This window comes from Poecilia formosa, unplaced genomic scaffold (assembly GCF_000485575.1).
Source record: "Poecilia formosa unplaced genomic scaffold, Poecilia_formosa-5.1.2 Scaffold254, whole genome shotgun sequence".
NCBI classification, from domain to species: Eukaryota; Metazoa; Chordata; class Actinopteri; order Cyprinodontiformes; family Poeciliidae; genus Poecilia; species Poecilia formosa.
The window spans coordinates 79,313-95,149 of NW_006800193.1; the positions used below are offsets into that span (position 1 = coordinate 79,313).

Sequence of the window (15,837 nt, forward strand, 5' to 3'; positions counted from 1 at the left end):
ACACACACACACACACACACACACACACACACACACACACACACCCACGCAACACATCATGCAGCTCATTCTCATTCAGCTCTGCACTCAGTATGTCCTTTACTTCTCATTGTCCAAACAAGTGAGGGGAGCAGGAAGTGTCCACCCTGATTGAAAACTGAAAATTAACTGTTGCACACAGTCCTTTCTTTAATGAAAGCGACGTAACTTTAATCTGGAGGCGATTCAGCTGCACTGTGTCACACAGTGCCCAGGTGCATGCATCTTGCGTGTCTTCTTGTGTTAATTTCGTTATCCAAAGAAGGCGAAGCCTCTCAAAGAGCTGCAGGTCTGGCAGCTCTAATCAGTACCAAATCTTTTGGCCTTCCAGCTCTGGAGCAGGAGCATACATGATACAAACGATGCAAAGGGGTGAAGGGGAATAGCCAGCTCTAATGCTGATTGAAGACTCCACGGGCACGGAGGAATTAATGAGGCATGGGGACGCAGGCTGTGCCAGCCAATCATGGCCTGTTAAGAGCCCCTCAGCTGCCGACAAACTGTGACAAACTGTGACAAACTGCAAGCCATCAATCACACAAAAGACACGTCTTCTGTCATTTGCACACTTACTGTCACATTCAGCCTCGTGCGTGACTCACTGGATTCGACTCGCTGAGTCGATTGTAGTTTTATCGGCCTCACACCGCCGTGGCTGCAAGGCATTTCACCAAAAGTACCGTGGGGGAGAAATGAGAATAGCTCCTAAATTTATGGTGAAACTATAGCGGTCTGAAAGTCAGCTTTTAGGTTTTGCACATGCAGCGATGCATCATTTGCCTGGTGCTTGGCAGAAGGGTGAAGGTCAAAAAACTGGGGCCCAAATAAACCCCAAAAGGGTATAAATGCAACTTCTGGAACTCTGAGGATTTGGTGCCAAAAAGGGTAAAACCAAGACATAACGAACGAAAGGCGTTTCATCTGTCTTTCTACATAAACTACAGCAATACACGGTTGGGGAAATTTAGTAAGCGGTGCACTCTCTTCAAATTTTCCTGTCATTTGTGTTGCCAACGTTTGATTTTTTTTTTCCCCCTTTGCAGCAGGTTTGCAAATCTGATTAAGCTCTTTTCAGCCAACTGATTAGACAAATATTAAAAAAAAGTTTGACATTTTAATATGTTATATGAGATGACGCTCCAGGTTCACAGAAAGAAACATTTCTCTCAACTTTTAGAATGGCATGCTGATCACACCCCAGAAAATAAACTAAGTATAACCAATCATCTGTGGTTGCTATGGCAAATTGATAAGCATTTGGCCAATCAGCATCGCTGAATTTTATGTCTTTGGGGCGCTCAAAATTTGATGAATTACGGCAAAAAAGTTTTGCGTCATCGCTTGATAAAGTTGGGGGTAAAGCTTGTTAATCTGACTTCTCCACTTTGCACGACGCCAGAGGATTTTCCAGATGTCCACTAAGTTACATCTTCTGTTCCTCTGTATCTTTTATTAGTTTTAGCTAACATATTGGTCTGCTCTTTTTTTGTTGTTTACTTTTTCCGTTCCTCAGGTGCTATCATTTGCCGATAATCAGTCCTGACTGTTGAAGAGATTTATTTAATGCTTATGTAGCTCTGGTTAGCACAATGCTAATGCTGCTCTGGATAAATGTTGCTAAAATGTTTTATTATTATTATTATTATTATTAGTAACGATGACGCTCATGTTGCCTTTTATGACAAACATCCTGGTTGATATAACGACGTTTTGTTTTGTGGCGATGTACAAGGAGGAGCTGAAGACCCGTTTGCTGACTCAGATCTATGAACATTCATGTCTGTAAGGTTTCACTGACAGGAGGATCGCTTGGTGTCTTTGTTCCTCAGAACCTGGCTAAGTTTTTTTGTGTGTGTTTCTTTGTTACTTTTTTGTTTGCAGCCGTGGTCATTTTATCCTACACCAATGTGATTTAGTTCTTTTAGGTAGGAAGGCCTCTGCTGCTCAGCATTATTAGTCGATTCTCTTCAGTTCTAGTAGAATTTAGCTCTTTGTCTGTTCAGAGTTAAACCCGGAGGCATTAGTTTAGTTTTTCACGGTTTTGAATCTGATTTGGTTTTAGCCGTTGACACTTATTTCACAAGTTACTCAACAAATCTTTTACTTTTAGCTAGTTTAACCCTTTGTGTTACTTTTCTGTATGCAGAATGGCATATTATTGTAGAAATGTCATCATTTCAGGACTGATCATTTGAAACCTTATGCTGGAGTAGGAAAGGAAATCCCTGGGCAACATCAGCTCCACCACAATTTTGTTTTTTTCTCACCAGCCGCCACTGATGTTCAGTAGACCACAATTCGACAGAAACCACGCTCAACCACCTCCTGCCCTTCCCCCGTCTTTGACCTCATTGCACAGATCGGTGGAAGGCGCCTTGGCGAGGTCGGTTCCGGGAAACGATATTAATAGCGTTGAACTCATGAATCTTTCAGACCAAATTACATGAGCTGATATGAGATGAGGCCGTCTCAGAGGATGGATTAGTTAATGCAGAAACGTAGCAGGGGAGATTTCTATAGCCTCCTAGAACACGAGTTATGTATCAGCTTCATATACGGTCTCTGGTACATATTGATTTTTTTTGTATGATAGCCCAAAACAGGTGCCAAGTGTCAGAGGTCAGATCCACGAGAGACAGCAGAATATATTTCTGCTGCAGTACCGCGAGTATATATAGCAACTGGAATGTGTATGTGAGTGAGTCGAGTAGCTTCGATAAGTTTACTTTTATGCATAAGTACAGCGATGAATAATTGCATTGGCCTTTCACAGGAAAATAGTGTGCATGGAAGAAAAAAAAAAAAAAACAGGGAATGAAGCCAGAAAAAGAGAAGTGTTGAGGGGGAGAGGTTAGAGGTTGGAAGAGAGTCAAGAAACGTGGCAGAAAATGAAATGTGTTACTTTGGAGACGTGCTGAGGTGGCTCCATGCTTGCATTCAGCTCGATGGCTGCTGTGCTGAGCAGTTTCAATATTTACCATAGCTGATGCCAAATAGCACTGGAATGTACTGGAACAGTCACAGGAAGAAGGGATGGGAAAGATGGTTAAAAAGCTTTAGGTCTTTGGACTAAAATGTCCCCCAATCAAACTCCCCTCCACTCTCCCCCCCCAGTTTGGGCAATGAATGACGACTTTGCTTTGCAAGGCTTTCTGCTTGTTTTTAACAGGAGTGCCAATTAAAATGGATGGTGCTGTAGATGGAATAAAAAAATGAAATAAGGAAAGAAAAACATTGGGGTGAAATAAAGTGGCAACTCAGGTGGAAATATGAAAATTGGATCGGAGAAATCAATTGACGAACGGAAAATTGACAATTGATAAAATAAAGATATAGAACCGCCAGGGGAAAGAAAAGTGGGAGATATAAATCAGATCTAATCAGCAGGATTGGAAGAGAGGCAAGAATATGTGCAAAGTTGCGGGTTAAAAAAAAAAAACAAAAACAAAAAAACAAACAGAAAGTTTTGTGCCAAGGAAAAACCAAACCTGTGGAACATGCATGCAGATTGTTGTTGGGAGACGTTGATGTGAAATTTATTTTAGCTGAAATTGACATCAAAATGAATATCTCCTGTGAGTAAAACTTTCAAAGAGTTGAAATTAAGAGAATTGATTTTTATCCTTTAAATCGTCTGCTAAATGTTATTAAATGTTCAAATAAAACTAAACGTCTTTCTGGGATAGATGAACAGAATCCTGCCTGAAGGCACTATTACTAACCTGATTTTAGCAATCCACCTTGTGTTAAAAAAGATGTCTCCACTTGAATTATATAATTGCATCTGATGATAAAATTCTTAATTTGTTTGTGAATGCAGAGACGATCACTCACAATTCCTCACCCAGAGTCTTTAATTCAGAAGACTTAATTCTTTGCAAAAATGAAGTTATCAATGTCTAATTCAGAAAAAAAATGAAGTTAAAACTTACTTTACCAAAAATTATCTTTTTTTTAACGTCCTCACAGTTGCCTCTATTTCTTTTTACTAAATCAATGTTCAAATGAGGAAATAAAAAATAAATAGAAATCTGGATGGGATTCCACACATGAGAAAGCTCCATGTGGCGGAAGCAGGAGTTGAATAATGGAAAGCAGGAACAGAGTTACCAAAGTAATTTTCTCTGTGTAGCAGGATCAATTACCATCTTGACCTCACTCCACAGACTGAGTTTAAACCCAAAACAAACACTTTATCTAAAAGCAATTTATTTTGATTCTGTTGTGGAAAGCCCTGGAAACCCCCCCACCCCCCCAAAACAAACAAACAAACAAAAAAAACAACAGCAGCGATTACCTGTTTTTAATATTATTAATGTTGTTGGTCATCCAGCGGAATATAAATGGGTGACGGCGTGAATTTATCCACCCTCCAGCTCTCTGTCTCTCGCTTTAACTTGTGGACAGATGGGCTGATTGAGGTCTTCCAGCAGCTGACCATAAATAATTTGCCCGACTCGTGTTCCATTTAAAATCAAAGCGATTTCCTGACCCACAAAAAGAGACAGATGAGACAGGTTAATACGTTTTTTTTTCTTTTTTTTCCACAGAAATCCATGTTTGAACAGAGCAGGAACAGAGCGCTTCTGACCAAGCAAAAACCCAGACGGCGAACTCTTAGAAATCCTATCAATTTCTAGGTTCTTGAATCTGAAATATTTTTAAGGTCTTGGAACTTCATTGCTTTTTTTTGTATTGTTCCTAATTCTTGGCCTATTTTAGTTATCTTTGATGTTTTAAAAGATCAAATCTTTAAAGAAACAAATGACAACCTGCAAAATGCAGTGTGTGGCTTTGCTACACATCATGACCATCTTTGTTTCTATTCATTCACTTTCTATTAACAGAAGCAAATATAAGTTTGATTCTTGAGAATAGGGACAAAACAGGTCCTATGGATAAAACATGAAATTTGAATAAAATATACACAAAATATATTTTTTTCAAATATCTAACTAAACTAACCTGGATCATGTGAGCACTACAATGTATATTTTTCTTTTTTTTGCTGAATATTTTTTTATTTTAAACATTGTAGTCGGTGGATGATGCCTGTAAAAGCCCTTGTCCAGGAGCAGAACTCAATACATTCTTATAGTTTAAAACAATTAAAGAAATACTAAAATTATATATTATGACAATTAAGTATAAGTAGTCATATAAATAATTATAAAAGTATCGATAAATTGAATTAAAAATAATTTTTAGATATTTTCCAACTCCGTTGAAATTTGTCCTTAGTTTTTGTCAACACCGTCAGAAATGAAAAGAATGTAAAAAAATAAGGCATTATTGGGGGGCACCAGAACTTCTGAGGACCCCATGACGTTGTCTTTTCTCTTCCTTTGCTAGGAGGGCTAGTTAGCTCCGGTTAGCTTAAGTTATTCTTTAGTTTTTTCTTCTGTTTTATTCCTAAGTTGTTTGTCACAACCATGATGTGTCAACTCCATAACTGACAATTTACAAAACTTTGATGAAATTTTGCGAAATAAAAGCTTAATTTTGGTAAACTGTAAAGATTTCATGGACCTGACGAGCTACAATATGGCCTCCTTCAGAATAACATCATATAAATTGAGGTAGTTTGGCATTTCGTCAACTCCGTCAGATGTCAACTCCGTCAGAGTTTTTCTGACTCTTTCAGTGAAATTGTTGTCAAATCTCACTTAATTGTGCAACTAATTCATTTTAATGTATTTTACATGAATTGCATTACTTCACATGTACCGAGTTTTTCATTTTACTCACTAGTTTGTCACCACCTTCAGTTCTGTGTCAACTCCGTCATGCACTGTCAACTCCATCAGATGGACTTTTTCTTGTTTTTTGTTTTAAATAATATTTATTTTATTTCTTGAGAAGCATTTGTCTGTAAATTGAGTAAAAATATCACTAATGGGGTATTTTAAAAATCATTTTCGATTTATTTTTGTCAGATGGTGATGACAAAGTTTTGGGTCAGGTCGATTAAAAATGTAATTTTTAAAAAAAAAAATTGCAACTGGGAGCCTGTACCTTAGCATCTTCATATTTTCTAAACATTATTTGTCATATTTGCATACATAAGGTTGAGAAATAATTTAAAAAAAAATGGGAAAATTAAAACCCATTTTCTCCCTATTCTCAAGAATGAATGTATGTACACCTTTCAAGTCTAGTCATAATTTGAAAATGGCTTCCGATGAGGCTCTTCTGTCAGATTAAAAGTGCCTTTAAAAAACAAACTTCAAGCTGCTATTGAACATATTTTTCATCAAACCCACATTTCTGCATAATTTCTTTTAAATATTAAAATCTTAAATGCCATGTCATTAGCCAGAAATAGTCACCATTAACAGAAATAAAAGCTTTATTACATCAGTCTATGTTTTATTTGACATCTGAGTTACTGAAGCACATTAACTTTTCACTAATATTATAATTCATTGAATATGACTGCATATTACTTTTAGTGTTTGTGTTAGAATGAATTAATCTTCTGTCAGAACAGGAAAGGATAAACTGCACAGAAAACCGCCTTTAGTGACAAACTGATAACTGTAAACAGCGTTGCAATATAAACACAAAAGCCTGAATTTAAGCTGCAATTACATGCAGAACAAAAGCGTGACTGGATTTTAGTTTAGACTCTCCTTGGTCAGTCTGCTTTTATACTTCCACAACAGATGCATTTGCTAAAGAATCGTTTTAAAGCTACGGAATCGTTATTTGTCACAAAATAGTAAGCGTGGCTCATTACCGTATTATTTTTAAACTGACTAAAAATCATGCGGCAACCGTTTCTGAATGAAACATTTAGAATATTCATAAACGGAGGCAAAACATGCGGAAAGATCCAGTGTAATGCACTTGTTTGCATTTCCTTTTTGAAAAATGAAGCAGACAGAAGAAATAAGCCATCACTGTTGGTGTGGCATGAGAAATGATGGGCATTAACTCCTTCAGTATAAAACTTTAGGTTGTTTTTGTCAGATGTCATAAAAAAAGACAATTTTATTATTTTTTTTTTTTACCTTTTTTTTCTTAGTCATTGGGATCAAATCTGCCGTCTGCATGTCATGCAATTCTAAACAAATATTCATGCTAGAGGAACAATAGAATGTAATATTGTCACAATAACACAGAGCCATAAAGCTGCCAAGCTGTGACTTGACTCACTAATCATTTATATTCAGCTGCAGGATCTACAGTTTATCATCAGAGGGATTCTGAAAAAAATGCAGAACTTTAGATTAATATTGCTTGTGTCTTGACTGACAGCCACTGGCGGTTTAAGTAAAAAAAAAAAAAAGAAAGGATTTATCAGACAGAAAGATGATGTATGCTGCATTTCATGAATTATAACCACATGGCAGGCCAAAATCCATTTATCTCCATTAAATATTTTTTATCTTTCTACATAAAATTAGGACCACCTAATGTCCCACTGCTTCTCATTGACAAGTTCAAGTGTCTCTGGATTGCAGCAAATTTAGAAAACCTTATTTCAGTGTGAAAGCAATCATGACCATTCAGCACTCTAAATAGGTACATATTGTTTTCTGCTGCTTCCTTGACCATCCTGTTGCTTCCTGTTACTATATAATCGCCATGAGAATCACATGTGTGGCTTCTAATAAACCATTTACAGTGAAACCTGCGTTTCCCTATAAATACAGGTTTCTTTTCCTCCTAAACTGATTTCAGCCTCTTTGCAGGAGGAAGCAAAGCATTTTAATCCACCTATCAGAGGGTGCATGCAAGGTAGTTATTTGTATAGATACAGTGCAACTTGAAATTTCATACAATTTTTTTTAGCTTGTTGCACCTCTAATTGTAAAAGACCTTTACAATTATTTTATAGAAAGATAAAAGGAAATATAAGCGGAAATCCGAAATCTGTTTTTTTTCTTTTTTCTGATCATGATGAGATCATTTTCTGTGTTATACCATAATTACCTTAAAATGTGTTACTCTCACTGCTGAAAATGATATCCAGGTCTGATCTTTGACAATCTACTAAATAAATTTAGCTTTTGAGTTGCAGCCTGAAGAACTGGTATCGACAACATCACTTGGTATCTAAGTAACCTGCCTGTTTATGCGATTTGGAGGTGTGCGTGTCTCCTCAGGTGGGAAAACTGTCGATAAAACCACAATGCGGGGGGGATTTTGTTGTAAGGAATTTGTTGAGATTCTTTTCATAGCAGCCAGAGAAGTGGCAGAACCACAAAGCTGTGCCAAAGTACAAAGTAATGTTACCTGTTATATCAATGTACAATCTTTGTCCAGTGTTTTGGGGCAAAATCTGGGGTTTTCAAGTGCAATATTGGCTTAAAATGTATTTTCTTTTGCCTACCACAGATGTTGTAGTGAGTCCTGTATTGGTTTGAATACATTTTGGGTTAGGAGACCCTGAGCGCTACAATGAGCACCGCCATGCTCAGGGCAGCGTTTCGTTGCACTGGCAAAAGCAAACTGAACCATTTGCTGATTGAGGAAATTAACCATTTCGGCCATAAAAACCATCAACTGCACAGCTCTTACACTGATTAATCAACATGAAAACACTTTAAAAATACAGTGCAGTTAAACTCTCCAGAAAAAAATATCCCCAGGGAGAAGGACGTGGAAGTAATCAATTAATAGAAAATTATAGTATTAATGGACTTTCATATATCTCTACCCTGATATAAATGTCAGCATTTACTTCAGGTTCCTATGGAAAACTGCTGCAATTCTTTTAAACCTAATAAAACGTTCAAATAATCTAGACAAAAGCAAGCCATTATAAAAGCCTGTGTGTGTAAGTAAAACATGCTTTTAACTTTAAAAGTGATCAATCCCGTGGCTGATTGATCTCCAAGTGAATAATGAGGGGGTTTCTTTTGTCAGGCCTTTAAAGGTTACTGATAATCAGCCTAAGGAAAATATGCCCTTCTTGACCTTATTCATCTAACCTTTGACCTTTTTTGAGTAGTGACCCCCAAAGCCGCAGCTCGCTCACAGTGTTGTGTCTGTGTGGATCAATGAGGTTTACGGAGCTCCAACATAAAGGCATTGAGGAATAAGCAGTAGGATAACCTTGAACTCTTAACTCTTAGGGCTTAATTTAAGAAATGTAAAAGGATAAACTGAGACTGAACTAAGGGCAAAAACATTAAACTGGAGTTTCTTCAATATCCATATCTAGCATAGTGTGGTTCCTGTAAGCAATCCATATTTTTTAAGCAGTTCAACCCACAGTTATTTCCCCAGGAGCCACAATCGATGTGCCAGATTGAGTGCTGTTTGCAACAACTTTGCATCAATAAAAGCTGGAACAAGGTTGTGCATCAACATCAAGATCCTCTGTGGAATGTTAAACCTGAAACACCCTGTAGGTTTACTGCAAATAATTATTTGCTTTAGCAATTACTTAATAATTACTGAAACAAAGGAACAAAACAAAGGTCTGCGAACCTCAGGAAAAACAAGTCTGAGGAAAAAAAAAACAACACAGCGTCTTGCAAAGACAAATAAAAAAAAAACAAGGAATGGATGTGAAATACACTGCTCAAAAAAATAAAGGGAACACTCAAATAACACATCCTAGATCTGAATTAATGAAATATTCTCATTGAATACTTTGTTCTGTACAAAGTTGAATGTGCTGACAACAAAATCACACAAAAATCATCAATGGAAATCAAATTTATTAACCAATGGAGGCCTGCATTTGGAGCCACACACAAAATTAAAGTGAAATGTTCCCTTTATTTTTTTGAGCAGTATATTTTCCCTGAAGAAATTAATGCTTCACACTCTCATTTTAAAACCCACGGTTTGGAAAAAAAAAATCTCACGAAAGGCATTAAGAGCATCAACGATATGCAGACTTGACACCCCAAATGGATTTAACGATCGCTCCGGCCTGAAATGCTTTTAGTTGCTGGTGAGACTGCTGACCTGTCCAGGATGTTCTGACCTCTTGCCCATTGATTACTTGAGATAGGTACCAGACCCCCCCTTCCCCCCCTGCCCCCAGCAAACCCGAGTGAGCTGATACAACAGATAGATAGACAGACACAGAGTAATGGACTGATCCATGAACAGTTGAGATAATCAAAAGTAACACAGACAGAAACAAAAACTCTACAGTAGTGCAGAAAATGAAGGGTTAAAATAAAGAAGAAAACTACTGCAAAAGGTTATGAGGGTGAACTCCTCTGTCCAGGTCACGGGTCAGTCTCAGCCTTGAGCAACGAGTTCAAGACTCTAATTTATAAGCAGCTGGACGGAGCAGGACATGGATGGATTGGGGCCTCATCTACAATGACGGAGTAAATGCGGCAATTTCTTGCGTTAAGGAAAGAGCTGAACCAAAAAGCTGTCAATTTACTGATCTCATACGCTTTGACTCTAACGTATGGTGACGAGATATGGCTAAACAGTGGGCGAAATTAAATTCCTCCATTGAGTGGCTGACATAAGGTGGAGAATTTCAAGGACAATTTCTTTCTTTCTACGCTCAACAGGGGAAGCTGCCAACTCATCTATTTAGATTACAGTAAGCAGATGAACAAAACTTTATATCACGCATTCTTGTTTCCTTTTCTACGGGCTTTAAATACTGTAGGTTTATCAAATGCACCACAGAAGCCAAAGCGTGACCTGACCATCAAGCGAATCGTTATGACCCAAGCCAAGCAAATGTCAGGAACAAGATACTTATGCAACGATCACATTAGCTTGGATAAGCTAATATCCAAACAAATCATTGGGAAATGCACTTGAGCTGACTGGGTCCAACATGCCATATAATTTACTGCTCTTTATATCCAAGCCTCTCAGAATTTTGTTCTCTGACTTTTCCTGAATTGTGTGTGATGAATGAAATGACCTCACAAGTCAAGTCAAGCTCCCGTGTAAGAAGAATCTGGTGTCATATAATATTTGACTGACCCGAGTAAAATACCAAAGCTGACTAATGAAGGCTCTCCTCTGACGTGGTTAAGCGTGTCTTCATTGTAATAAAGTGAAATGTCACGGTTTTTTTTTTTCTTTAAAATCTACAGAAGAAATGCTTGACAAAGAGAATGAGAAAGAGAAAGTGAGAGAGAGAGAGACAAAGTAACAACTTTAATCTCTATCGATGGATTTATTTTTTTTTTTTAACTATTTGACTTGGGGTAAGAAATTCCTTCCTTGGAAATACGGAAACTAATATTTCTGTAATGCTAACCACGCTAAACGTAGCAACCAGAAATAATCTCCACTCCCAACAAACATCCGAGGATAAGTGAACAATGGATAGAATGCAACAAAATGACTAATAAATAATTGTTGACTACTTTTGACATGAAGGCTATAAAATAAATGTTTTTGACGATACCGATGAGTTGCCAGATTGAGCTGCTGCTCTGCCCGTCCTCTGGTGATGGTCAGAGGATCCAGTTGCAGTGACTGTATGACAGTTTCGCTTCCGTCAGTCGGTTACAATGTAGCTTACCTAAATCAGTGTTTGAATGTGTATATGGACGACTGACGGCAGCACAACACACTTCGGAGTCCTTCGGAGGCCATTCGCCACGTTTTCAATGTGCTACACGTCTTCCTATTGTACTCAGTAGTTCTTAAAGAGCAATCAGAAACAGCTGAAAAAGTGCCGGAAGGTCATAGCTGCTGGTTGGAAATCAGCGACAACGCGTCGCGATGTATGAAAGATGTTTACACTTCATCCAAATGATATAATGAACTGACTTGTTTAAGAGGCAACTTAATTTCAGCCAAGATGCTGTTGGTGATTTTTCCAAATCCTCTTTCACAGATTTTCTTATTCCTTCTTTTGTTGTTTTCCGTCTTGCCATTGCAGCAGTTTGTGCTGCCTGCTGCCACTGCACTTTAATCAGCTACTCCACCCCTCGCTGAGCTCACAGCTCCTCTGTGGACAGTCTGTCCTTGCATGCCTCTGTCACACACACTCACACACACACGGACAGAAAGGCTCATACACCTAAATCACTGCACCGTCATTTTCTGCCAGCCACACTCTCCCATCTCACAGTTGAGTGGAAAGATGAGCTGCCTACTTCTCACGGGGCAGAAGGTGAAAACACACACATTCGTGCGGAAATAATCGCACACACAGTTGAGCATCTACACCACCAAAAGTCTCTGTCACACGCGACTGGCTTCCAGCATATGGATATTCCCTTTTTGCTTTCAATCAGGGAGCCTGGCCCAAAACCCCTGGACCTGCCAGCGTACCAGTCGCCTCTGAGATTGGATCCAGAGTTCCAGGCACAGACTGGAAACAAAGCCAGCAGAGAGAAGCTGGCATTTTTCCTCACGAATCCGCTGCACGGCTGAGTACAGATGTTAGCCTCAGCATATGGCGGCCGTTGTTTCTACGAGGTGTCTGCACTCTGGCTTCACCTGGCCCAGACTTACCGATCTCGCAGTTCTCTCCAGAGTAGCCCTGAGGGCAGTAGCAGCTGTAGCTGTCGCCTTCCTCCAGGCAGCTCCCGCCATGGAGACAGGGGCTGGTCTGACACGGGTTACTCTCCACTGTACAAAGAGATGGACAGAAGGTATAGGAAGGTTAACTTCAAGTTATTTTTTTTTTTAAGAAAAAGAATTACAAATGTTCCTTAATTAGCTGGAACATGAGCAGCAGCAAGTCATTGTCTGACAGACGGCCCAGGCTGTCTAATAGAGATGGAGCAGCAGAGTGGGCTGACAGAACGTTGATTTGTCCTCGCCTCTCTTTCTTTACACAAGGTGAAAGATCATATCTGTTCAAAAGAGTTCCCCCTCTTTCCTGTTGTTCTTTTCTCTCGCAACTCAAGCATTCCCAGTGAGTTCATGTCCAAATTAATTAGTTGCTCATAAGTGGCGGAGAAATCCATTTATATTCTATATATATTGCCGTTGTGCACCAAGTGCAGTACACTCATTTTAGGTTGCTGGCAATTGCTCCGTGTTCTCTTCATGGCAAATGCTTTGGCGGATAAATGCTGGAGATTGAGAGGATTAAGTTATAATCACTGCTCTTAAATTTTAGAAGGGGACTGACAGAGAAAGAGAGAGAGAGAGAGAGAGAGAGAGAGAGAGAGAGAGAGAGAGAAGGAGACTACAACAAGGACAGTTAGGGCAAAGAGTGATTATCACAGAGTTTCCTACTATTATGTGTGCAAAAAGAGAGACTGTTAGGCACTAGGTAGATTAAGTGTCTTTCTAATTTCTAGTCCTGATAGGATTGCACGGCCCTGACACAATCTGTCAAGCCATCTAATATACGGCGTTCTTTTTCCGTAATAACACCCAGACTCACTTAATGATGTATGAGCATGGGGGACGCAGAGCGGAGCACAGAGTGCAATACATGTGGAAGTACGGAAATGCCCTCAATTAGGTGTGAGTTTGTTTATTCATGCAGACGTGTGCAAAGATAAGCGAGTGCATATCAAGATACGTACATGTCTAACCGTAACTACGGGGCTATAAGACAAAAACAACACATACGTTGTATTCCACAAACTTTTCTGTATTTTCTTTTGATTTTATGTGAGGGAAATGATGCATACAGCTTCACACAGTGGAGCCAGCATTAGTTCTTTTGTGGCCGGCAAAGCAATCTAGAAACGGAGGCTTTTACCCATTCTTCATTGCAAAACAACTCGAAATTCAGTCGCACTGGAAAGTTTCAGTGAACAGCTATTAAAATCTTTAGATTCTGAAGAGGGTTTAGGTTTGGACTTTGACTGGGACATTCTAACATGACTGTGATTTAATCTAAGCAGCTACGGCAGCTCTGGTTTCATGTTTAAAGTTCTTGTCCTGTGAAAACTTCACCCTGGTGTTAAACTTTATGCAGCAGTCTCCAAACCACTTTTCTTACAGTCCTGATCAAAACTTAGCTCCATTCGTCTTCATCCAACAATTCAAGAGCATAGTTCCCACAGCATTCTGCTGCCGCTGTCAACACTATGGGAATGTTGTGTTCTGGGAGGAGTTCAATTATGAAAGGAAAGTAGATCTGGACATTCTCAACACACTACGATTCTTTTGTGTTGAAGTTTGTCTTCCCCTCCATGGAGCCTGTGATTTGGTGAAATGCTACATGCCCAAGAGTCACTTTGAAAAAGTTCAGTTCTCATTCAGGTTACTGTAACTGTATTTGCCAGGATACACTAATTATTTATTTATAGCTTTGCCATGTCAAGTTAATTACTAAGTTGGTATGATGACAAAATAAGCTTTTAAGATAGTCATCCTAAGATAACATCGCTAAATATAATTTCTAAGAATGTACTTTCTCAACTTCTCAGTTTAAAAATAGCAGCAAAAAAGCACAGAAAACAAATAAAACATTTGTGGAACAAATTAGAATAAAGCTTGTGCAAGTGCCCACTTTTTAATTAGGGGATAATTAGATATTACACAACGCCATAAAGAACACGTAAGCTTTAGAAACCCGATGCATTTTTGCAAAGTGTACGACCGAAGTGGAAGGAGGAGGCAGGCAGAATCATGGTGCAGTTGAGTAATAAAGATAAATGACTTTAAGAAAAAACAAACAAAAAAAAAAAACAAGGTGCATGAATGGGAATGAGAAGACGTAAAGGTCAGCACAGACTGAGGCAACAGGGGGATCTAAATCAAAAGCGAGTGAACGGAGAGGTTTCAATTTTGGGGATGTCGTTACTGGAATGTAAAACAAATGAGTCAAATTAGGGGATGAGCAACAGCTGAGGCAGAACAGGGAGCTGAGGCACAGAGGAGAAGTTATGGGTAAATCCTGGAAACGCTGAAACAGGGGAAATAAACGGTAAAGTTTCAGAAATATTCACTGAACAGGACATGAATTAAACTCCTCCCACCAAAAAAAAAAAAAATTCTCTGTTTAGGCTTAAAATAAATAAAAACAGAAAACTTTTGTAAAACATGTTGGATACATCGTCTTCTATGGGATGTTGATATCTGTTGGGGGGCGGGGGGACAGTTTCTAACCTAATGAGAAGAACAACAAATATAAAAATATAATTGGTACTGTTAGTGCCATTCTGTTAGGAGATTTCATTGCAGGTATTTTATTAAAATAAAAACTGAAAAAAAAAACTGTTTAAAACCATGACATGAATCTTTGATATTTTTCACCGAAGTTATTAAGAGCCACTATGGAAGGTCCAAAGAGCCACACGTTGCAGACAACTAAGACTTAATCTTTGGGACTTCTTTGGTTCGTCTAAACATTTAGTAAAACTACTTCCTTCAAAATCCTATTTTTCTCAATAATCCAAACATCAGCATTATAATTACTGAGATGAAGGTTTCGAATGCTCATCTGAAGTCTGCTAGACTACAATTATGTAAACTACAGTATTCTATAATCCTGGATCATGAAGGATAGCGAGATCTTATGAAATGTACAAACCCAACATAGACCTAAAGAGACGTACGAAGGTGTTTCGCAGACATCGGTTTGACTTTACTAAGTTCTACAATAACCCCATATTCATTTGATTTGTAGTCTTTCACTTAAGATGAAAATATTCAACAAAAACAACAAAAAAGCTAATTTGAAAACAAAGAAGTTGTCAGTTGTCAGAACTTAGTATTTCTTTTTCCTGTTTCATCTGTTTGGACCAAAAAAAAAATTAAAAAAATCTGCCAACTTTGACAGGACACAGAATTGAACTGCAAATTCTGCTGCTCACAACGAACAGAACCACATTTGTCTGTGTTTTTGTTTTTTTTCTCTTCTCTGTGTGACACCACATGTTATATAATTGTAGGGCGACAGTGTCATTTCTTTTAGCTGCGGTGGGACAAACA

General features: G+C 38.4%; 1 protein-coding gene across 2 annotated transcripts in view; it reads right to left on the reverse strand.

Moving 5' to 3' along the window:
* Positions 1-15,837, reverse strand: part of ncanb (neurocan b) — a 157,067-nt gene that overhangs the window by 42,241 nt on the left and 98,989 nt on the right. For both annotated transcript variants that reach the window (XM_007570033.2, XM_007570032.2), the window contains exon 10: positions 12,451-12,567. In XM_007570033.2, the coding sequence (XP_007570095.1) occupies positions 12,451-12,567 (117 nt within the window). The remainder of the gene's footprint in view (positions 1-12,450; positions 12,568-15,837) is intronic.